The following is a 24,567-nucleotide window of genomic DNA, read 5'->3' as shown; positions in this document are numbered from 1 at the left end:
ACCGGAAGCTCCAATTAACACTGCGTTTGTGTGTGTGTATCTGCGCCATTACCTCGTTTATGAAACCCTAAAGTTTCAGAACAACTGTTCAGCCACTGCTGAGAAAATAGGCTTTTATTGTTTTCCTGGGCTCTGCGAAGCGGATCGGCACTTCCGTAATTTGACGTTGTCATCAGAAATCCTCACCACTCCTCTCACCACCGTAGCACCTCCTGGTGCGGGCACTAGTCCGCGCACATCTGGTTGCGTACATTCAACCGCAGAAGAAGAAGAAGTTTACTGGTCACAGGACAGTGGGAAAGCTCTTGTTGGCTGGCCAATCACAACACAGTCCACGTTCTGGGGGTGTGATTTTGGTCTGAAACAGCGCGGCTGACGAGAGCGTCAGTGAGGAGATATTTTGATCGGCTTGTTTGCAGCAACTAGTAGGTTTATAACCATGAAAACAAGTTAATATATGTAAGTAGACTTCCATAACTAACATATATGTGTGATACAAGCATTCGATGTCGCCTTTAACATTGGTGTTTTCAACATTTTGCCAAAAGATAAAAAAATGGAGCACTTTCAGCGTCTTCTAGTTTTTGAGCACCCTGGTTACTATTTAAAGTGAGCAAACATTTTTATTGTGGTTTCTACGGAGTTACTTCATTACTCAGTTTGTAAAAATAATAATGTTCTAATTGAAATTGCATTTTGAAACGATGCATTTAGCAAATCACCAAGGCTGCTGTTTGATCATTCCATTTTTTATTTTATGTGCTATACAAATTTATTAAAAATTGCAATACATAAATTCAATTAATTCTCATCCTTGTATTAAAGCATAGTGGTTAATATTTTGATAGTATGTCATGTGGCAAAGGTCCATCTGGTTTTTAATCTATAAAGCAGTAAATGCTCAACAGAAACTTCACTTATTGTAGTTTAGTTTATTTAATTCATTTTATATATCATGGACAGTGTACAACATACATACATCTTAGTAAGAGACCTGCTTTGTACCAGATTTAGCAACAAGCTAATTTTAATCTGTTTGATACCAAATCAAATGACAATCATAATATATGTCAGAAAAAACACGATTTTGATGTTTAATCCAAATCGCTCAGCCTTAGCAGTAAGTAGCATTTTTTTGGGAACATTGTGTTGTATCTTTTCAATCATTTAGTTACCCAAAGGGATTTAAAATAACTCGGGTAAAGGATCTTTTTCAGGATTTTCAGGATCTAATTTTTTATATTTTATTCATGAACTATGTTCAGGGCTTGACCATGTTTTTTAACCATGTTTTCTCTACATCTCGACCAAGTCTTTCCTACTCCCCGAACCTGCCTTTCCCACCTCAGCTCCCTTGATGCTATTATTGGTGTCGAGGTGTTGACAGTGACAACAGGGATACAACCTGTCCCACGCATCCCTGATGAGCCATCTGATGACTGGCACATCACTGCTAATGTTCCTACTTGGGCTTTTCACGTATTTCTGGAAATGAGGGTTGAAAAGAGTCGAGGAGTCTTGTAGCAGTCTGCGTACTTCCTTGGGTTTAATTTTATCAAATAATTAGCATATGTTTGCTCATTTTGTCAGGAAAGTTTCATGTTGTTTTTCATCAGGCTTGGGCTGGAGGTGAAATTAAGACACACCTTCTCTACCAGAAAGCCTCTTATCTCTTAGCTAGAGTTTAAGAGTATCCCCTGCTTTGAGGCACAGTCCTCAGTTCTAGTATATGATGCATTAACTAATCTAAACTGCAAAGAGCATAGTTTACTCTGAAAGAAGAAAATGCTGCAAGGCCCAGCCAATCACTGAGGAAGGTTCTGCTTAGTGGACCTCTTCCTGTCCGTTTCATTGTGGTCACATTATGTGAGGCTGTGGTTCAAAATAAGTACATACAAATTTGTTTTTTTATATAGCTGTTTTACTGTTAAGTACATTAAATTCATTTCTGGAGGTTGATAGACAGATTGGATTTTTCTATGGCTGATGTCAATATTATGAAATCAGCATAGCTAATGATGAATTGGGTAGATTTATTTAGTTTTTGCTGATATGTTTGGTTGACTATTTATTGACACAAAAAAATGACTAAATTAAATATACATTTATGTATCTGAGATCTGTACACAAAATGCTTAGAGAAACATTAAAAAAATGTATTCACTCTTGTGCTGCAGACCCGTTTGTGAGTCTAATATAGTTTGAATTGATGGAAGAAAAACATAGCACCATTCGTCAAGTTTCTCGAAAGAAAAAGGTGTGAAATTGCATAAATACTTGAAAGATTCATTAAATAATAATCATCTGATGTCAAACTACCTTGTGTTTGGTGTCAGTATAGCCCAGTATGTGTCATTTTATGTGTTTGTTTTGTTAAACCCAGCACCTCCCATCGATCATGTAGAATAAAAGTGACAGCACGGCTTCTTATCGCTTTACCCAAGCTTCCCTTTATTTTCCAACAAGCGCCAGACACCTGATTTTTCTGAGGTTAAAAATAGACTCCTTCAGACCCTAACCCACCCCCGCTCCTGCCCCCTCACCTCCTTTCCTTTCTTCCTCCTGTTGTACCGGCTTTTATTGACAAGTCTGTCTATGTATTATGTCTTTGCTTCCGTTTTCCACACAAAGCACCATTCAGCACTGTCTCCATTCAGAATGGCGTGTCTGTGTGTAAGAGATGTCAGAATACTTTATGATGTAACTGTGTCAGAAATTCTCTGTTTTTTATAGACTCTGGCTCAGATAAGAAAATCCCAAAGCAATAAAAGTCTGATTTCCTCAGAGCTGGAAAACGTACCTCAGCAGCACCCACTGAAATGTTTGCGAGAGTTGTAGAACCAAAATGTCCATTTATGGTCAGTGTGAGAAACAGCTTCTGTCTTTGGTCACTTTTGGGAAGTCGGCATGAATCCTGCTGCACAAGAGGGTTTGAGGTATTTCACCAAACAGCAAAGAGACGACCTCCATTTTTCATGAGCAGCTTTCTGACTGATCACTGACAAGTCAATGCATGGTGTCCACCAAATGAATACTAGTCCGTCAGAACCATAACAGAACCAAAAACAGAATAACATATAAAAACATCATCTGAGACAGGTGGAGATTGTTGAGTTAAGATAAGAGGTTTGTTTTGTGCTCCTTTTAATGAGCTCATGGTTTTATATTTACTTGTGATGGGTTTATCTGTTCTGTGCTGAGCTGAAATCTCTCTGGATTAAAGCTGTAACATTTAAAAAGCTAAACCAAGAGTTAGTCTATCTAATAAATACACAGATTAAACATAATTTAAACTCTCCTAGAGTCCCATTGTTGGTGGAATAGCTGATGCTTCCCATTTTTGTGCTCCTCTGTCCCCCCACCTTGCAGAAACATTTTCAGATCCTTTATTTTCCGCAGCCACAACACGAGAAATTAGGGCACAGAGAATTATTTCTTCGCTGTGCACATCCTTCGAAGTGACTGCTAGATCTTTAAGGTTGGAGCTGTTATTTGTCTACAAAGTTAAAGCTCTTTCTACAAATATTTGTAGAATAATATTTGTCTAATCTATGTCGGTCCCACCACTTTATTTTCATCATCATTTTGTTGTGGAGAGATATGTCATCGACACATATCATATTGAAGTTGATGAAATGGTTTAGACGCTTCATGTTGCTACCATAGCCAGAAGACAGAAACTAGAGTTCAGTGCAAGTGAAAGTGGAGACAGGAGAAACAGGAGAAACAGGAGAAAGAAGTAACAGCCCCAACAGCAACTGGTCTCTACTTTCCTCGTCACGCTGACTTAATCTTGGCAACCAATAAGGAAAGAGCTCTCTGTGTCTCCATGGTAACCCCCCTGTTCAAGCATTGATGGAGAGGATAGTGGGGCAGGAAAGGAAAGGAAATACATTTTAGCCTGAGGCGAAACATTTCTCAACATTTTTTTAGAGGTTAATCCATTTTAATTCTCTTCTTTGACATCTATTTTTAAAATCAGTTGCATTGCCGATGTTTTGCTAAATATAGACTGAATAGACACCTGACCTTACACTACTATTTCCGAATCATAAATTATTTTATTTTTACTATGACTGCCTCACGGAGTAGCCCATGGAGAAGTGGAAAGGAAACTTGGCTTGTGACTGAAAGGATGCATGTTCGAGTTATTGTTAATTGGACACTTTAAATTGACCCCAGTGGGTTGTGTCAGGAAGGGCGTCCGGTGTAAAGATAACATTTGGTCAAGCTCCTTAACCCTCTTATGACCATCATGATAATCAGGCTGCCTGGATTTATTTTGATTTTATGGCTGTAGAATTGTCCAAAAATGTCCAGTGAGTGAGTGCTTCTGCCCCTTTTTCCAAGATGACTTTCACTTTATCTAGCAGTTATTCAAACATTTAAGAATTACGGTACTGAGAAGCTGACGTCACAAACGTGTGGCGTGCTGGTGAATCTTGTCTGTGTTTGGACAGTCGTTCCGCGGACGTCCTGAGGCCAGTCCATAGTTTTGGAATTTTCTAGTTATAACAAACGGTCGAGGTGTTACGGTAATGAGACGTATGCACGCCAAATCCTGTCGGCAATGACAGGATGGTAACAGAAGGATTAAAGCTACATTGTGTTATGTCTGTTACCAAAACACTGTGGCTTCTCTCTCTCTCTCTCTCCCCCCATTTGACAAAGGTTTAAATGTAGCTGAAATTTGTCACACACTACAGCTTTAAGCTTTGAAATGCCAATAACACAAGTTAGACTGATTATCCTAACTAATGTTTATTTTAAACATTCCTCATCGAATGTTACTCCTGAATTCATTTTGCTTCACATCGTGCATTCGTATATATGTATATGTATATATATAAATAGATTCTGCCATTAAACTGATCATAAAGGTATTGAGTCACTGCAGCCCCACCTTACTGTATATCACTGTTGTATTTCACAAACATTCAAAGCTACTTTGCACTGTTGTGCAAGATTGCCAGCGGCAGTGATTCTGGAAATCCATTAGTTGTTAGCCCTACAAGCTTGTGTGCCAGACCTTTGTGCCGCCATCGGTGGACAGTTACTCAGCAATAGGTTACACATTAGCAGGAAAAGCCTTGATTTATAGCAGACAATCTCTTTCAAACATCTCCATCAGTGCCCGTATTATATGGGTTTGGTCTTAACACAATGCTGAATTGTTGAAAGTCTGTGCTGCACTGTGGTTTGCCACATGAATTAAGTCATGGGGTGGACAGTAATGTTTCTTTTTCTGTATCCATCCAAGTTACATAAGCGTACTTACTTGCTGAAAGTTGATTTAGGCTGTCTGAGCATTTGGAGCCAACGACAGCGAGGGGAGATCCTCATTTAACCGCGGCACATAACTGATTAATCCCAGTGTCATTTGCATATAAGGTCATCTAATTTTGTTGGTCAGACTGGTCTTGATTAGAGATGGGGTTGGTATGTATAACATTCTCATTTTAGAAAAAACAGCAGCTAAGTACACGAAAACAATAGTTCCACTTATCAAAACAGCCTAAAGTCCTCAGCACTTACGTGACAATTGATATAAATATATATGTCAACTTTTAATTACATGCTGGGGGGGTTATATCATTTTAGCTTTATTTGTTTTCCACTGATTCAGAGCCTCATTAATCTGCCTTCAGTGAGAAGTGAGTCTTGTCTTAAAACTCTTTATATAGATCAACAGCCACAACATTAAAAGGTGGTTACTATTTTGAATTTTCATATTTTGGGTTTTCATTGTATATTTTTCTGTCGGAGAGAATATAAATAGCTGATTATGTAACAACCATGTTCCGGGCATTGGCTTTCTTTCATAGTCAAGTTTTGCTATATGTGACATCTCCAAGAAGTGAATCAGTTGTGATAAACCTTTACCACATAAATATATTTATCCATGAGGTATATTTATCTTGGATTAATTTATACGAATGTTCTGTCAAGTCTCATGGCCATTTGAAAAGTACTGATTTTATGCAGTAATCTCTTTTTTTGGCCTGCTTCATGTCTGCGTCTCTTCTTCATTCCTTCCCCTTGCAAACCAATATCATTTTAGAAGCAGCTCTTACTTGCAGGTCTACTGTAGGAGGGAGAGGACGAGGAGGAGGGATGCGGTGGAGGAGGTGCTCACAATAGTTTGAAGTTTTCCCCTTGTACCTCGATGATGAGTAAAGAACAAGGGCGGGCTGTGTGTCCCACCTGCTTAGTCTGTGGAGGAACATTATGGTCTAAATCTGGGGTGCATCGTGTATTTAGAGTACTGTATGTGGCACAATTTCCATCTCATGCATGTTCTATGATCAAACTGCTCTGACAGCATGTGACACTGCGAGTGTCAAATCACTTGTGTTGTTCTCCTACGTTGGTACTTGTCTTTGATAGTGAGATATCTGATGTTAGGCTTACATGATTGCATCATGTCTCATCAGCATTGGTCTCATTTGTTGGCCCAATCCCGAGATTTAAATTGTGTCCATGGTGCAGAATGAAAGTGCCATTATGTCCACCGTCCATTCATGCTCCACCTGTCTCTCAGATTTGAATTGTGTTGTCCATGCAAACACACCTGACCACTTTTCAGAAAAGTTGAATGCTTGTTTAACCCTTTGGTGCTTATTGAAATCAAACAAAGTAAAAACACGGTCTTTGTCAGATAGCCTTCACCCAAACAATACATGTGTGCTATATACAAATATTTTAGCTGTTGCCACATGTACTATTTCAAAGGCTAAATATAAAAAAACATGTCTTGTATCAAAGTTGAGTTATTTAAACTGTAATACAGATGGATCTATGTATAAGAGGAGTCTTTGTGGGTTGTAAATCTGTTTTTGTTTATATAATAACACATGTATATAATTTATAAGATTATGGTTATTGTGGTTAATCTCACCTCATATTTTGCTGTCTGTCTGGCACTGACACGTCTCATGTTTGTACACTGCACAGTGAAGGAGGACGTAAGATCCCACGCAACAGTCCAGCATGAACATCATTGTCTTAAGCCCTTTGACATTTTAACTGGATTGGCAGATAAACCCGTCAGGTTCTTGTCACAGACTGTGTTGGCAGCAGTTGTCATAGCTGAAGTTCTCTGTGACGTGAAGGCAACTCTGTGTGAAATGGATCTATGGTATTTCAGGGGCCAACATTTTCCACTTGAATTTTAAAGGGCTCTTGTCTCACGTCACTCATGGGGAAACTCCTGCCCAGGCCTCCCCTTTTTTTTTTTACTCCCTTTTAGAGATCACCATCTCCTCTGTTGCACAGTCTCAAGTGGTGGCTCTTTAAACTGGGCTAAATTTAAAGAAGCACCACCATTGTGGCCTTTGGGGAAAACCTTCACTGAGTCAACTCCTCCCCCCTGGTATACTACTTTGTGTCCACAGCAAGACCCAGCTGTTGCTCCCTGTCCTGAGGCAACCTGTTTACTCGTATTATTGCTTTCACTCCTATATGTTGTTTCTTCAGACAGAATTAGTAATGCCACTTTCCATTACTGTGGGACAGAGCAGTCCGAGGAGGCAAGGAAAGTGGATCTTGGATTGAAAGGCAGATTAACTGTTAAAGTGAAAGCAAGAGCCTTTGTTCTGTGACGGATAATCCAGTGTTGGCTCTGTGGAGTGAGCAGGTTTCATCTGTTTAAGTCAGACAATCATCCCGGTTTAAAGGTGAGCAGATGTGCACATCTTTGAGCCCTCGATTGTTTACGCAGGCTCTTGCAGTCACACAGATGCAAGGGCTGAATCTGGCAATATGATGCATATCCCATCACTGGGTTGAAGATATAATATATTGCTATTGTTTTTGGGTTTTTTTTAGCTTGGCATTTAAAGATCCCGTATCCCGGAAGTGCCAATTAACGCTGCATTTTTGTGTGTATTACCTCGTTTATGAAGCCCTAAAAGTCCATAACAATCAGTTCAGCCACTGCTGAAAACGCAGGGTTTGATTCTTTTCCTGAGCTCTACGAAGCGGAACCGCACTTCCGTTGACTAGTTACGTTACTGGTGAATTTCACCACTCCTCTAAACAGCAGCATTCTCATTTAAGTAGCTGTACAATCTGAAAAACACTATTATCAATTATTAATCAGTTACTAAATTATTCCTTTAATAACAATTAATTTAGTAATTGTATAATCATTGCAGCACTAAAAAACTCGGGCTAAAACAGTTACTCGAGTAATCGTCTATTAATTGATTACTAAATGAATCAACTATTTTGATTTTTAAACAATTCAAACAAGCACTCTTCGTAGTATTTTCTGGTTATCTTGCTCGATATAAACAAAGAAATCATTAAAATGGTTTAATTTAAGTTTGTGGACAAAACAAGACATTTGAGAACGTCATCATTTCCACTTTTCAACATTTTCAAACAGAAAATAAATGACAAATTAATTGATTAATTGATACAATACATAACTAGTGTCAGAAAAACACAGTCACCAGTTCTTCCAAAATACTAAAGTGCTTCAAAGAATCACTACATTATCGTGTCATGAAAGATTGCAATATAGCTGTAACAGGCACCACCTGTGGTATTAATGCATGATGGATACCAACTCCTGTAAAAAGATCATGAGAACCGGATTAGGAATCGGGGTATTCTAGCAGTTTGTATGATGTCACAGGACATGTGTTGACGTCTGCTTCCATTGATGTTTTTAGCTCATATTTGTGTCTTTTTCAGGTTTGAAAATAGAAATATGGGTAAAATGTGATTTAAAACGGTCATGCTTTGAGTCAGTGGCTTCAGTGGTTCACCGAGGGTCACAGATAAGGTACTTTCAGGATTATGTACGTCAAATTCACGGGGTACAGATTAGGAAAGCGGTGATGGGCAAAGGTACAGAAAACAATCTTACTCAAACTACCTTGTAGCCATCCATCGCCTTTGTTGAAATGAGAGCAGGAACCTTTTAGGTTACATTGTGATGAGCGCTGCTGTGCATTGGCGTGTGTCGTGTGCTGCTATTGCGTCATGGCCTAGAGGGGAGCATAGCCGGTATTTTTAGAAGGGAATGAGAATATTCTCTGAACAAACAACGTCAAGCACTTTGCTTGCGTATGCTAGGATTATTGTGACTGAGCTATTTTTAAACTATTGTGAGTGAGAGGGTTTTTTTCTGGGTCAAGCATGATGCCAGTTCTCTCTCTTGAGGCTGCTGGTAGATCATCCAGGTCCTTGGCTGTGCAGTGTGCACGGCATCTGCATCAGTCACAGAGGAAGGAGTCAGAGAAATACAGGTAATACCATCAGGGAACTGTGGCATTTCCAGGATCAGCACGTGTCATCAAGTGCTGCTGTGAAGGAGACAAATATATTTGTGGAGAAGTCAGATGGCCCCATTAATCTGTCGCATAATTTTTATTAATAGAACAGAACAAAATATGCAACAAACACATTTTTGCGGATGCCAGTTTGGTCGTGTCCATCTGTTGCTGCCAAGAGCTAGGAAATAATAAGACGGACACTGCAAACAGTATGCTGCAAGGTTTTCATGTTTCAGTAAAAAGCAATTTTAGAAAATAAACATTGAAAATGGTTGACATAGGCCCAGTATTTGTATTAAACAGTGCTGTGCAAAAGCCTCTGCCATTAGTTCTGTTGTTTTAGCAATGGTGTAGTGAACCACACAGTCTAATTATTTCTCGTCATCACTTTACTGTGCAGTTTTAAAATAAAACCGCTTGTACAAGTATTTAGTGTGTTTGTTGAATTCTTATTCATGGCCATGAAGCTTTTGAAAAGTTTACCAATGGTGCCCTTTGGACTTTTAGAGTCATAACCGTCGATGAATATTTGTATTATACCTGGGTTTTCGTTGATGGCAAGGGGCTTTATTTCCATCATAAAGAAATTACAAATCTGTAAATAACGATAAAATCTTCCTTGCCTAACTTATAACACAAAGCATCAACATTTAACAAATCCCTATTTTTAATTATTTTACAGAACCAAGTGATTTTTAGTTTAACCCATTGTCTGTACTTATGGTCTTGCAATGCTGGGAGGAAGTGTGGGTGGAATGCAGGCCAGCTCAACACTCTCCTCTCTCTGTGAAGCTGAAATTTCGTCGTATCATTTTAAATCCAAATTCCAATAATCTTTTTGCACAGTACTGTGTGCCTTTTAATATAAAGACACACGTATGTGTTGTGTGTTCTGAAGCAAAATAAAATCTATTCTATAAACCAACGCAAATTGAATTTAACAATTTGTTGACTAATAGTTGAACAGAGGATTAATTGCTCCTAACACATTCTGCTGAACACAGTAATGCTATGACTTGTACGGTGTCCTTGTCTGTTATGATGGCTATAGCATTTCCTGTCTCTCTGCACATTCCTAGTGTCGCTTCCTTGTATGCGGGTTGCCAGTCCATGGCAGCTGGCTGAACTGTGGATTCACACAGTGGTTTTTTTCTTCTTCTCTGGCAGATAATCAGACATTCAGAGTTAGTGTCAACACGTCACGCTGAATGACTTCCAGTCAGTGCAGATGTCACATCCACAGTCACGTGGCCAAGAGGGAACACTCAAAGTTTATTGCAGCATCGGTTGCAACCCACATTCAAGCTGCTTCCACATTGTGCTTCAAGGAGATTGTGACAACTGTTTATTATAAGTACTGTCAACATGAATGACCTTCTATAGTCTGGCTCTGACATCTAGGGGCCCCACAGGCTCCTGAGCCACAGGCTTTCCTTTCTTTTCTCTCCAGCTAGCCTACTTTAATCCCTGCCTTTCCCAAGAGTGTGGTTATTTTCAGCAAAATGTCGTGGCCTGCTCCGATTTTGTCCATGCATTGTTCTATATGTTGGAGACAATGTGAATGCTGCAGTGCGTAACTTTTGGTGAATTTTTGTTGTTGTTATTATTCCGTAGGGGTGGGTCAAAAATATTAATTTGGTGATATATGATTATCCTTCATATATCGATATTTTAATTAATAAAGTAAGGCTCTCTAAAGTAGTCCCACAGTCCCTGCCAGTTTTACTTGCCAGGCGTCACTACTTCATGTCTCCTTGTGGTGGCGCTGCTCAAGTTAATGAGGGAAACGTTCAATACATAGACTTTATGCGCTTTGTTCTCCATGTTGTCAATAGAAATCCTGCACTTTTAACTTTTCACAGACATTTTGTTTTCCTCAGTTAGACATATGATGTATCTCTATATGACTGTCTTGCAATATATTGATTATAACAGAATCGTTGTGTTGTGATATTATTGGTATCGTGGACCACGTATCGTGTATCATATCGTGAGGTACCCACCCCTATTATTCTGCTTTGGTTTAGTCTTTGTGAACTGAAACGATGTAACATAATTTTTATATTGCGTCTTTTATTTGAATACGGGCTCTGCTGAGCAAAACTGTCAGACCTGATTGAGGGAGCATTTGTGTATGCAGCAGCAGTACAGGGGCAGGAGGAGACGAGAGGCATTTATCCCCTCAAACTGCTAAACGACCGGGTTTTTTTCAGTAGTAGAACTTTTCGTAGGTGCTTCTTTGCGTTGTCAGTTGTACTCCAACCTGTGTGCATGTGTCTGGCTCTATGGCTGCACAGTGCTGGAATGTCGCCGGCCAACATGAAAACAAAATAACTTTATACTGAGAAACACAGAGAGTTGGTGGAGCTGAAAGGATTCATCTGCATTGACTTATTTGACAGCAGTTTGAATGTAACAGGCATTTTTTATGCTTTACAGTTTTAATTTGTCTTCATCAGAACGCCTCACCATATGTTAGAAAAAATTTTAGACCAGGCTGCATCTTTTTTTCTCGCAGTGTGTCAGACACATCCTGTGAATGTGCCTTCACTGGGGAGTCGTAGGGGTGAGCACTCAGGAGGTGGGGAAGTAAAAGCCTTAGTTTGACCAGTACCTCAAAGCTGGCCTTTCTTTGCTGGATGTGTGATGCAGTGGGAATATTAGTGTGATTTAGACAGAATGGCTGAGTGCCAGAGGGAGGTTCTGTTGCTGCAATAGGTCAGAACAGAGTGAATATTGGGGTTATGCAATTGGGCGGCCCAACATAAACTGTAGTGGGACAGTGTTGTCCTCCCTCACACGTAGTCACATTGTATAATTCAGAGGCTCCATATATGTGAGGAAGAGGAGGATGATGAGAGAGCAAATTATATTATTGGGAATAAATCTGCCTCGATCTGCATACTAGATATGCAGCCTGCAAGAGTTTAAATAGTTTTCAAAAGTATTTTAATTAGCATCTTTCTGTGGGATATTTATTTTCATAGATGATATCTTAGTAATATAGATTCCCTTCCTTATTGACTCCGATTCAGAGAACGTGTCACCTTAGTTGGCACCTGTGATATTTAATTTGGATAAACTCCCACCACAGCGTGGTTCATCGCTGCACAGTCATGATCCTGTTTTGTACTTGCTTGGCTTTGGAGAGTTGCTCTTCCCTCAGCGGTCAAAGCAGACTTTTCCAACTTGCACCACCCACACGTTGTGTATGTATAGCCCACACCTACCCCCATCTGCCCAGTGGTTTGAAAACAATGCTTTGTGTTTGATTCTTAAAGCTGCTATTTGTGAAACCTCGCTTATGCATCAGGGGCTCTTACAGCGTTATGTAATTCTCCCCACTCAACTGTAATCCCTCTTATACAGAATGAGCCCCCCCATGTGAGAGCGCTGAGGGGTTTGGAGGGAAGTGGTGACTGCTGGGACTATCGGCAAGGCACGGGTGCTTTCTGTAGACTTTGGTCACCCACACACACACACACAGTCACAGGGCTTGTGGCCTGCGTATAAGAAGAGAAGTTTATCCTGGGAAGTGCCTTAGTTAGATCTGAATTGCTGGATGTTGAAGACGCTGATGCTTGTCGTCGACGCCAAGGCTTGGATCAGACAAATAGTATAGAGAATATATTCTGAATAACACTGCGGCTATTTTCTCCTCTTCATCTGTGTGTGAGCGATGAGAATGTATGTTCACCTATGTACATAGGAATCCTGTAGCCTCTGAAATGAGTCCCTGTGCTGTTATTTTTTGCTTGTGCTGGATTTTGGTGGTGACTGAAGCTGGTTTCTGCTCTTTGATTGATAGATAGTGACCTGTTGGGTATTCCTGGAAATCAAGTTACACAGCATGTTTTGACTATAACAAACTTCCAGTGCCTGATGAAATGTATTTTTTAGATGTATTCATATATTAATGTCATGCACTTTGTTCTTTTCTTCTGCCACAGGAACCATCAATGTGGACTTCAGTTGGTGATTTGACGAGCCTTGTGTAGGAGCCCCAGAGTTTGTTCTGTCCCCACTGTCCCTCCCTTCCTTTTTTCAATCTTCTCCCTCATCCCCCTTTCCCCCTTATCTAAGATTCACAATGCTTATCAAGGAGTACCGCATCCCCATGCCCCTGAGTGTGGAGGAGTACCGCATTGCCCAGCTCTATATGATTCAGGTGAGATCACAACTTCACAAGTGCCTGCCAAATTCTCACCCCCACGCCCCTGGCAAAAATAGCCAGGAAGCCAAAGAGATGAAAAGAAAAAGAATATAAATTAACATTGTTTTTTTATCAAAAGTGCAATCGCAGCATACTCAATTATGGAGTGATTGGTCACACGGTGTCTGACCCTGGTGGAGTAATGGAACAAAGAGAGCTTGTGTGCTGATAGATTATCCAATTTAAACTCTCTCAAGCTGGTTATTTCCATTCGTCATAGGCTGCATGTGTCTTCAGATACAGCGTGGCTGCTCTCTGTGGAAAGTGTGCACACACACATGCTTTACCATGTAGATGGACAGGATGTTTAGTCTGTGTCAGATTCAATTTCGTTTCTCCAACCAGGCTCTCGGCTGTGTGTGAGAGCTTAAGAATTCCCACCTGTCAACAGGAAAGGCTGGTTTATGCCGCTTTATGTGGCAACATGTTTTCTCTTCATATGTCATGTGTATGTGACGGAGGATTTATTTAATCCAGTGGAACTGCCAGGTGCACTGGTTGCAACAGTACATAAGAAAGGCATGGAGCTCAAATTACAACAGCTCCGCCTGTGATTACTGTTTGGATATTGCACACGTTCACACTGTTTACATTTTTATGGTTTGAGTCACATGCTGACCTCTGGCACTTAAACATTCAGCCATTTTTGTAGGATTTTGAGCTGGATGACATTGAACGTGTAGCACAAGGTTAAATTTTACATATGATCAAGAGCAGGTTGAAGTTGCAGGCCTGTTAAGCCTGAGAGTCTTGTCTCTGAGATCTTGTTTTATGATTTTAATGTGAAAGGATGACATTTTGCAATATGAATCATGTTAAGTAAAGCTGTGTTTCCATTGAGTGGAACAGTTTGGTTCGATACAGTTCGGTATGTATTTTTTTGCCTTTCCATTAGGACTAGTACCAAAATAACTGGCCCCAACCGTACATTCTTTGATAACTTTCCCTTGGGGTACCAGAGTAATATGGCATGATATAGTTAGACAGACTCCACCCACGACAGTCAGCTGATTGGGTGACCGAAAAACTTCACCCCCTTGCAATCAGTGTAAGTATCCCATGGAAGTCAGGGCAAATGCTCGCAGTCTATTCTCATACAAAGCTTGACGTCTTACGTGTCCATCGGACATAGCCCACACCTCACCGACTAAGTAAAAGTACTATTCTCAGTCAATACGCAAGCCTGACCCAGGACTTTACTGTTCCAACCATAACGTACCATGATGGAAACACAGCATCATCATAGTGCATTGTCAAGTGGAGTGCAGCTAAATTTATGGTGGGTTTTATGTGAGTTTCTCTTTATAGTTCATATAACAGCACAAAATAAGATAATAGGTGAGAGCTGCAGCCTCCAGGTAGGAGGAAAGAGTTAACTCTGAGCAATTTCAGCAAACCACTGACCTTCCCACTGTGAGGTCACTCCCACAAGTAATAAAGTTAAGCTAAATTAATTAGTATTTACATAAACAAAGCTGTCTAAAATTAATATCCACCCACAGTACCACTGCTTTGTTCACCTGCAATGGGGGCCTTTTTTTTCTTTTTTTCTTAAACTGTTGCTCTATAAAAATGTTACTGACATTCTCTGAATACCAACCTTAGTTGTAGTGTTGTCTCAATGTAAGGACATCTCTTAATGTTGCCTGCACAAGAAATATTTGATGATTACCACACAGTCCTTAATGATTATACTACTCTTGCTCTTTTGTTTTTTTTTGTTTTTGTTTTTCTTATTCATCTCCTGGTGTAAACACATCAGGTAAACCAGTTGAGCTGTAGATGGCCGGGAACATGATTCAGTGGACGTGTCCCAAAGCAAACACATGTTTCAAGAGAACACAAACCAGTCACTGTGCCACACTTCTGCACTCATCTCTATAGTGTGTTTTTATGGCTTTTATTTTGTGGCAGAAGTGAGAAGACGGGAAAGAAGGGATGACTGAATGAAGTGACATGCAGCTAAGGGAGCAATTGAAGCATTTGAAACCTTGGATTTGACCTGTTGATCTTCTACATACCCTGTGTCAGATTTTATCAAACGGGACATTGTGCATAACATGAAATCTTTCTTTGTACACAACATGTGCAAAACAGGATTTCACAAAGTCTTAGTCCATGGAAAGAAGCATGTAAGCAAATCACAGGAAGAGGAATTCTTACATTAGTGACCCATAGTTACCTTTCCCCCTGACATCACCCTCATTGCACAGCCTGATTGCTCTGAGGCCTCTGTCACTATGGCAACCATGACATCAGCAGCATGCCGGTAGTCGGGTTTTGTTCGAGAGAGGGAGTGAATAAAAAGAGGAAATAGAGGATATAAATAAAAAAAGAGACTGCGAAGGAGGAAGGGGAAGAAATGAGAGAGGGGATGGAAGGAGAGGAGAGTGAGAGCTGTATTCTGAGCAGAGAGGAAACAAAGATTTTGCTGGTGTCTGTAGATACCCCCGCTTCATTGCTGTATGTTGCCTGGGCAACTGCAGCACGTAGGCCTGCCTACCTGCAATCCATCCAAGATGTAAGCCTCACAGATGAATTTAGGGCCTTAGGAAAGTCTGACCATATCTGTAGCACCCCAGCAGGCAATCCTTCACCCCATCTCTCCTGTCACTTCCTTTCCTTATTGCTGCCTTCAGCTTATTGTGAATGTATCATCAGCCTATGGGGATTTGGAGTAATGGACGAAGCGAATGCAGAATGGGTGAAAAATTAAACATGAGATCATCTCAGTATCTCTCATTTACCCCCTCGATTCCATCATGTTCTGACTAAACCAATTGTGTCAGCAGAGTGAAGAGAAAAGCGGCATCTCAAACGGGAAACACGCCTCACTAACTTTATGGCAAGAGGAAAAAACCAGGATATGACTCCTATCCTGTGAGAGCTGTTGGCTCTAAACAGACTCTTGGCTTTCATGGAGCAAGATATTATTTGCATGATTGTTTAATGAAAGGTGAGAGAAAGTACTTTGTAACTGATATTTTAGGGCAGGACCTGAACTCGCAACCCAGGGGGTAATATGGTCAAAACATATTTTGCAATAGAAAGCTTTGTAATAGATTCCCCTGCTCGCTGACGTCAGATGACATACATAGATGTCATACAACATTACATTTAGTGTCTATTTATCTTCAAACATGATGCTAAATATTGCTTCACCTCCCATTTCATCCAGCTTTGCCCTGGCCAGTGTGTAGTGATCTCTCTCAGGGTGAACTGCAGACACATCTGTTGCTCCAGGGGAAAGAAGAAGGAGACACTGCTTTTAAAAGACCACTGTCACATATCTGCTACATAATTAAAGGAACAGTCCCCCCAACGAAACACATGGAAACACTTGTTTTTGGTAAACTGTGGCTGTTGTTGATTGCTTGAAATTGTTTAGAAATAGATGTCCATTTCTTGGTGGGATACATTTCTATACAGTTGGTATGTGGAGGAGAACTTGACATTTATGTCAACTATGTGGCAGTGTCTCATGTGCTGGCTGTTGTGGCGTCTGTGCTGTGTCTCTAGAGCTGTGTCTGGGCTGTTGAGAGCAGAGCGGGCGGCTAATGAATGACCTGTCAGAGGTAATGAGGTCCGGAGTGCTGGCCGCCTCATGGCTTCCTCCCTACTCTACTGATTCACTGCCTCGCCTGCATTGCCTCTCCCCCCTGAATTGACAGGAGGAATCTGTCTCCCTATTATCCTGGTGCTGTACCTAGTGTTAAACTTACTCTGTATGTATCTCTCGTATGTGGAAAGCCTAGATAATGGCAGATAAGGGGAAAAAGAAAAGGTGATACACCAGTAATCACTGACTTTTATGGTTCTTGCCCCTTGCTCCCAGTATTTTTTTTAAAAACATCAGCACTTGGACTATGCTCCACTATCTATATTCCCTGTTTCAGTGATTACATAACCATTACAAATCTTCCTTTTGCCATGTCACACATTCCTGTCTTTAAAATTACAGTTCACGGAGCAGTTGCTCCATTCAACTGCATCTGCAGGCTCCACCCAGCTGCTCTTCCCCTGTGCACCTGGAATGTAAATATGGGAAAGGTGTGGCTCCATGAGCTGGTTTTTGGGCTTCCTTATTTGCAATTCAACAAGCTGACAGATCTTTCAGGAAGTGGTTAGGTTTGGTGCCTTTGCTGTTGTTTGAACAGTCACTGAGCTTACATGACGTCAGAGAAAATCTAATGTTTCCGGACTTAAAATACATGAAATTTTAGCAGAGCAAAAAAGTTGGAGTAATACACCCAGAGAAGGCTGTTGGGAGATGAATTTCTATTGCATGTTTATGTTCAGACAGACCTAAACTGGCCTCGGTGCTTTGCACTTATTCCACAGGTCCCACGTCTTATCTTAAAAGAAGAAGTCTTTGCAAAGAAAAAATACAACAGTGAGGCAAACATGCTGAAATTCAGACTGATCCACCTCAAAGAAATGATCATTTTAAAGTTCATGGATTGTAGAAAAGCTGATAGTCAACATGCTTCCAACCACCTGCCAGCTTAAGTTGTTTTAGTCTGTGTCATAATGGGGAAACCAGAAACGGACAAAAACTAACAAGCTGATCTCAAGGCATATCACCACCTAACATATGCTGACACACTTCATTCAGTAGTGTTTGTATACTTGGCAAGGACAGTAGTCCAGTTAAACGGCATAGTTTGAGTTGCAACTGTAACCGAATTACTTAACTTCTTCAGTTGGTGTAAAAGTCACCATGGTCATTCATTTATTTTGTTTTTATGTCATATATGCTTCAGATTATGGGGAACGTTTTTATTTACATTTTACTGTAACAGACCTTTAACATTACTGCTTGAATATAAACTTCAATACACTTCCAACTCACTGCAGCTTCATTTCTTCTCCACAGAAAAAAAGCAGAGAGGAGAGCTGTGGAGAAGGTAGCGGGGTGGAGATCTTGGAGAATAAACCCTACACAGATGGACCAGGCGGAACTGGCCAGTACACCCACAAGGTCTTCCACATTGGCAAGCACATCCCCAGCTGGTTCCGCTCCATCTTGCCCAAAGCAGCACTGAGGGTTGAAGAAGAGTCGTGGAACGCCTACCCTTACACCCGCACCAGGTGAGGTTTGCTTCAGCAGGCAGACCACCTCCACACACACACACACACACACACACACACACCCCTCTGTGTAGGACGGAGAGTGCTGTAAACTCTGTTGAGATTACTTTTCACCATGTGCTGTGCATGGGAGTGTACTCGTGACTGTAACTAGTGCAGCTGGTGCATGCACACACATTTAAAGGTTTGTGATAAATCAAACTATATTCATTGTCATACATAGAGTATCTTACACGTGGTGAGTTTCATGATGCTTTTGCTGACATTTTGTCAAACATTTAAGTCCTCAGAGCAAATCATACTCCATATAGAGCAGCAGACCATCAGATCAGTGTTTGACCAGCAGTGCACCCAGGCAGTCTGTCGCTCTGTACACAAACACAGACACACACACACTGAAAAGAAATGTGCCCTTGACTATACTGTCAGGATATTGGTAGTATTCATGCGTCTGTTGATTTATCTATTAAAGTGTTGACAGCTTTGCTTCTAGCCATTGATACAATAGTTGGGTATGGCTCTCAGTGCAAGGGTACTGTTTCTTTAAATTAAGTAATTCTGACCTTAAGGAAGTCTCTGAATGAAGACAGAATTCCCTCAGTGTCTGTCAGTCACTTGTTTATTTATTGTTTTTAACTCCTCTCTTTCAGATATACCTGTCCCTTTGTGGAGAAGTTCTCTATTGACATTGAAACCTACTACAAACCCGACACAGGCAACCAGGCAGATGTCTTTAATATGTCTGCAGCAGAGAAAAGGCAGATGACTGTTGGTGAGACCATTTTTGCAATTAAAAACATTAACGTCCACTTCATGAAAAGCTCAGTTGGCCTGCTCGACCATGTTCTTACATCCCAGAATGCCTCAGAAGAAGGAACTTAAGCTATAAAAGTTATTATTGTAAATTGTGTATTATTGTGATGGTGTTTGTCTCCTTGTTACTCATACTGTAGCAGCAGATGAGGCCCACTAGTGGCATGTTAATGCTACTGCATTTAATTTTTGTGAGGTTGAGCGCATCAAAGATTAGTTCTCAGGAATTACTGGTTTTAGGGCTTAACGATTTTATTGATTTCTGTCTGTTGCACAATCTCACATTTAAATCTCAGCCAGAAATTCGCTTTTGAGAGGAATCTATAAATACAAGCACATACAGGTTTTACTACTTACTTACCCTCTTATGCACATATCATGGCATGATATTAAAAGACACTGAGAACAGAATATTTAGTATCTTTTTTTTTGCAATCAACACACCTGGCTACATTATTCTATGCTGTCTGAAAATGAATTGTCTTTGTCAGACCCAATCGACATAGTGACAGATCCCATTCCCCCTCACGAGTACCAAGTGGAGGAGGACCTGCGGATCTTCAAGTCCGCCAAGACCCAGAGGGGTCCTCTGAGAGAAGACTGGATAGAGGAGTACAACAACAACCCAGGGAAAACCCCCATCATGTGCGCCTACAAATTGTGCAAGGTGGAGTTCCGCTACTGGGGCATGCAGTCAAAGATTGAGCGCTTCATTCATGATGTTGGTGAGTACAGACACAGACATTTGATGTCATAGTTTGTTCCTTTTCCTCGTAGTATTATTTGACAGGGTTGTCCTAAATTTGACCTAGTCTTCTGGTTTGCTAGTTGACTTAAGAATTTACTTCATAAGAATATAAGAATAGGCATCAGGGAGTGACTTTTTACATAACAAAAGTCCATTTGGATGGAAGTTTTTGGCTCTTATGGGTGACCCTAATGGTTGCCATTTGATCATCTCCCATCATCTCTCCTTAGGACTCAGAAAGGTGATGGCACGTGCCCACCGGCAGGCCTGGTGCTGGCAGGATGAGTGGTATGGTCTGACCATTGAGGACATCAGGCAGCTGGAGCTAGAAACTCAACTGGCCCTGGCCAGGAAGATGGCCCAGTTCAGCCAGGCTGAGGAGGCCACTGAGGCCAACTGTGGCTCTCAGTCCCCAGACAAAGAGCAAGAAGTTAAAGAGGCGATCAGCTCCATTGAAGCAGAGGAGGTGGTCATTAGATCAGGGGGAGAGACTCTTCAGCCACGGGGTGTGCTCACAAAGCAGTGGTCCACCTCCTCCCGATCGTCTCGCTCATCTAAGAGAGGAGGTAACAAGCACCTTGTGTTGATGTATAAACCTGTGTCTCCTCTGGGTGTCACAGTGAAAAGGAAGGAGACGATCTGCACATCTTAGGGCTTCCATGTAAACAATCTCTATTGTTAGCAATGTTTTAAGCACAACAAGATGCAACAATTATATTTTTAATTGCCCATCAGTTAAAATATACAGTGTACACATGCACGCCTACATTAGAAACACACTCTGTTAAAACATGAGATAATGACACACTGCATTTACCATCGCAGTGTACCAGATACAGCGCACCTTGCTTTTAAAGGAAATGACAAAGTAAACTCTTGATTGATTGTTTTAATTGAAGTTGCACCCAAAACACACCGATAACTAATGCAGACACCAAATACAACCAAGATTATGCACTATGTAACTTTTAGTTTGCACTTCGAACACTTTAATTTTGTGCCTTGCTTTTTTTTTCTGTCTACTGGTACCTGATTGATTTGTTTCTTTACTTTGTTGTACTATATTTCCTCACTCCTCCACATGTACTGCACAATTCCAACTTCCTTTCGCCTCGAACCATACAAGTCTCACCTGCCTTATTTATAGCTGCAGCCTTGGCATCACAAGCCACATTTAAAAACACACTGATCTCCAAGTCACTTCTACCTCAAGGCAGCGCTCACTGTAGCTGCCACCTGGACCCTGACTCTCATCTAGTGAGCCTCGTCTCACCCCTGTAACTCCCCCCTGTGGTTCTCTCCTGGGCTATTTTTAGCAACAGTGCTGACATCACAGACCAGAGGAGGCTGACGCTCTTCGCAGTGACTCTTCCCTCCACTGCTGCTGTTTTTTCCTGTGTGTTGACAGCTACAGCTGTGTCCCCCCAACACACACACACATGCACACACACACACACACATACACACACACACCACCCAAACCTCACCAGCCTGCCATTCAGAACAACGCCCCCCGTTTCTTCTAGACTAATGATATATGCGGTGGAGACTGAAGACACGTGACAGACAAGCCCTTGTTTTCAGTATCGCCATTTTCCTCAGCTGGCCGTTAGTCGTCCATGTGTTTGTTTTCTGTGTTATATTGAGCCACACTTATCACACACACACACACACACACACACACACACACAGCCCTGACCATCAAGCAGTCCATCTGCGATGACGTAATGTACCACAGAGACTGTTTCATGTTTACATAACACTGTGTGTGTGTGTGTGTCTATGGGTGAATTGGGGGTAATTATACAATACTTCTTTCTTGTAACATGTGTGTATACGTTTGTATGTATGTTACAGAGACAAAAGGGAGAGGCTGTTACACATTTTCCAAAAGCAACAGTGTATTTTTTTTAATTTTTTTTTTAAATTCAATTATTTACTTGTTTTCCTTTTGTTTTTTAGTGAGCCCGTCACGCCACAGCATCTCGGAGTGGAGGATGCAGAGCATAGCACGAGACTCGGACGACAGCTCGGAGGAGGAGTTCTTTGACGCTCATGGTAAAACATTCTTGGTTGTAAAATTAAAAGTAGTAGTTAGATAAAACATTTTTAACGAACGCTGCTGCTGCTGCTTGCTCCCACCTCATCTGACTCTGCATGCGTCTCTTTAACCACAGATCAGTTCTTAAGCTTCCCAGATACCCAGCATGCTTTGGGGCTGCAGTTGAAGTAGTTGAGCGTGTTGCAAAAACCCGGGCTCTCTGCTGCTTGACTGTGGCCACGGACACGGGCCATGTGTTTCATCCTGATGTCAAGTCGAACAATTCTCAAGCATTTTTACCATTAGACCCTCACACACACACGTTTGTATGGTTATTCTTCTTAGAAATGGCATGGACTTTCATTCATTTGGAAAAGCATTATCACTAACCTTAACCATAACAAGTTAATGCCTAACGCAAACCTAACCACAAAATTTACCAGTTCCTAAGAAAGAAATGGGTTCTGCCTCATTTGGACATGGTTTTGGTCTGTGATAGGACTACTGGTCCTGACAAGATCAATATTTTATTCCAGAAAAGGCATAAAAAAAAGATTCACACATACCCTAACCCCTTAACCTAACCACATCCTAACTATACAACCTGTCTTCACCTTAAAATGTAATCATTTATCTTATGGGCACCCATAACGTGACTGAGTAAACAGACCTAACCCTAAGCCTAAAAATGAAGTTTTAACCCTCAAAAATCCCAATAAAGTTGTGAGGACCTGTCAAAATGTGCTTTTGTTCAAGGTTTTGTTCAAAAATCGTCCTCACAGCCTATTACACACACACATACACACATGTTTACTATATGAGAACATTTCGTCTTGATGGTGAAACAAAAATAAAGTTGTTGCTGTCATGTCTTATTTTTTGTAAGTTCCTGGAATAGACACTTGTGTATATACAATTAATTTCCTAGCCTCTTACCCAAACCTTAATCATCACAACTAAATACCTAACCACGAGCCTTAAAATTAAGTCTTAACCCTCAAAAATCCCATTAAAGTTCTGAGGACCTGCCATAATGTTCTCACAAATATAGATTTTAATCAACAATTGTCCTCACAACCTACTATAGACATGTACATTGCATTCGGTATTGATGATGAAACATAAATAAAGTTGTGCATGTTGCCGTTATGTTTTATTTTTGTGAGTTCCTGGAATAAAATCATTAGACTGAAGTGTGTTGACATCCGATAATTTACAGCACAGTGTAGTGTTCAGGCTTGTGTGGATTAATTACTGTGCACATCACCGTCAAAAGTCAAAGCACGCCACGTTGGATCAAATAAACTGATTAAAGTTACATTTACACTGTCATTAATGAGTGTTCGTACCCTTCTGTCTCAGTAGTTGTGAGTACAGTCAGTGATTAGTGTTGAGCTGATTTACAGATGTTATTAACACTGACCTCATGAAATAAACATTTACTTAATTCGGGTAAATAAACTAGGCTGGTGTAACATGAGAGTGTATGACTGTAAGTGTGTGCTTTGGTGCCTGGGTGTATCACATGACAAAGGCATGCAAATTATATATGGAAACAGTCTGACGTGGCTCACATTGCCTATGATATTAGATTTCTATCTTTAAAACTTTGTTTGTGGTTGTGGTCGTCCTCCAGTAAACATCTACTGCAAACATGTCCAGGTTTATTTTTAACTGTCACATTCTCCATCTGCATGCCAGAATAAGTAAAGAAAGTCTTCAACAGGCAAAACTCACAATTTACTAAACGCAATACCACAATTATTATGTTTATTTCATTAAGAGCCTTTTGATCAGATTTTAATCTACAAATGATGATAATAATTATTAGCAGGTTAAACAACTGAGTGATGTATCATCTACATTTTTTACAAAGTCATACATTTCTGTATCTACACTAGTTGAAGATTAAGCTCCTCACCATTTTAACTTGGGTTTAAAATCTATTGACTGCTACATTTAAGAATGCAGAAGGGATGGCTCATTATTTTTTTGTTTATTAATGAAATAAGTTGAAGCAAAACAAGAAGATATATATTATAATTTTAAATTTTAAATTGTCAAAACCAAATACAGAATAAACAAAATCTCTCTTAGATTCTGATCCTTTAATTTAAAAATCCCAGAATGTCTGTGGATAGTCTGTCATTATAGTTAGATAAATGCATCGATCTAAAAATAAATTAATTGTATTAATAGTTACACCACTTCATGTCCACATGCACTATACTGTAATCTAACGCGCTACACAGGCTGGGAAATAACCCAATAATATGATATATCACAGTTTCCATATATATACTGTCAAAATCATTTTAAAGACACAGCACATAAACAGTTTGCCTCATATTTGTGGAATGTTTCTCTATTTAACAAA

The 24,567-nt window shown here is 40.5% G+C and overlaps 1 protein-coding gene across 6 annotated transcripts in view; it reads left to right on the top strand.

Annotated features, from left to right (window-relative positions):
* The window catches only part of LOC122769931 (membrane-associated phosphatidylinositol transfer protein 2-like), a 48,469-nt gene that overhangs the window by 9,590 nt on the left and 14,312 nt on the right, over positions 1-24,567 (top strand). For all 6 annotated transcript variants that reach the window (XM_044026839.1, XM_044026840.1, XM_044026841.1 and 3 more), the window contains exons 2-7: positions 13,235-13,452; positions 18,374-18,588; positions 19,239-19,360; positions 19,893-20,126; positions 20,380-20,715; positions 22,112-22,207. In XM_044026839.1, the coding sequence (XP_043882774.1) occupies positions 13,375-13,452; positions 18,374-18,588; positions 19,239-19,360; positions 19,893-20,126; positions 20,380-20,715; positions 22,112-22,207 (1,081 nt within the window). In that variant the 5' untranslated portion in view covers positions 13,235-13,374. The remainder of the gene's footprint in view (positions 1-13,234; positions 13,453-18,373; positions 18,589-19,238; positions 19,361-19,892; positions 20,127-20,379; positions 20,716-22,111; positions 22,208-24,567) is intronic.

This window comes from Solea senegalensis, linkage group LG5 (genome assembly GCF_019176455.1).
Source record: "Solea senegalensis isolate Sse05_10M linkage group LG5, IFAPA_SoseM_1, whole genome shotgun sequence".
NCBI classification, from domain to species: Eukaryota; Metazoa; Chordata; class Actinopteri; order Pleuronectiformes; family Soleidae; genus Solea; species Solea senegalensis.
Note: the sequence above shows the minus strand (reverse complement) of the source record. Positions and strands in the feature narration are given on the sequence as shown.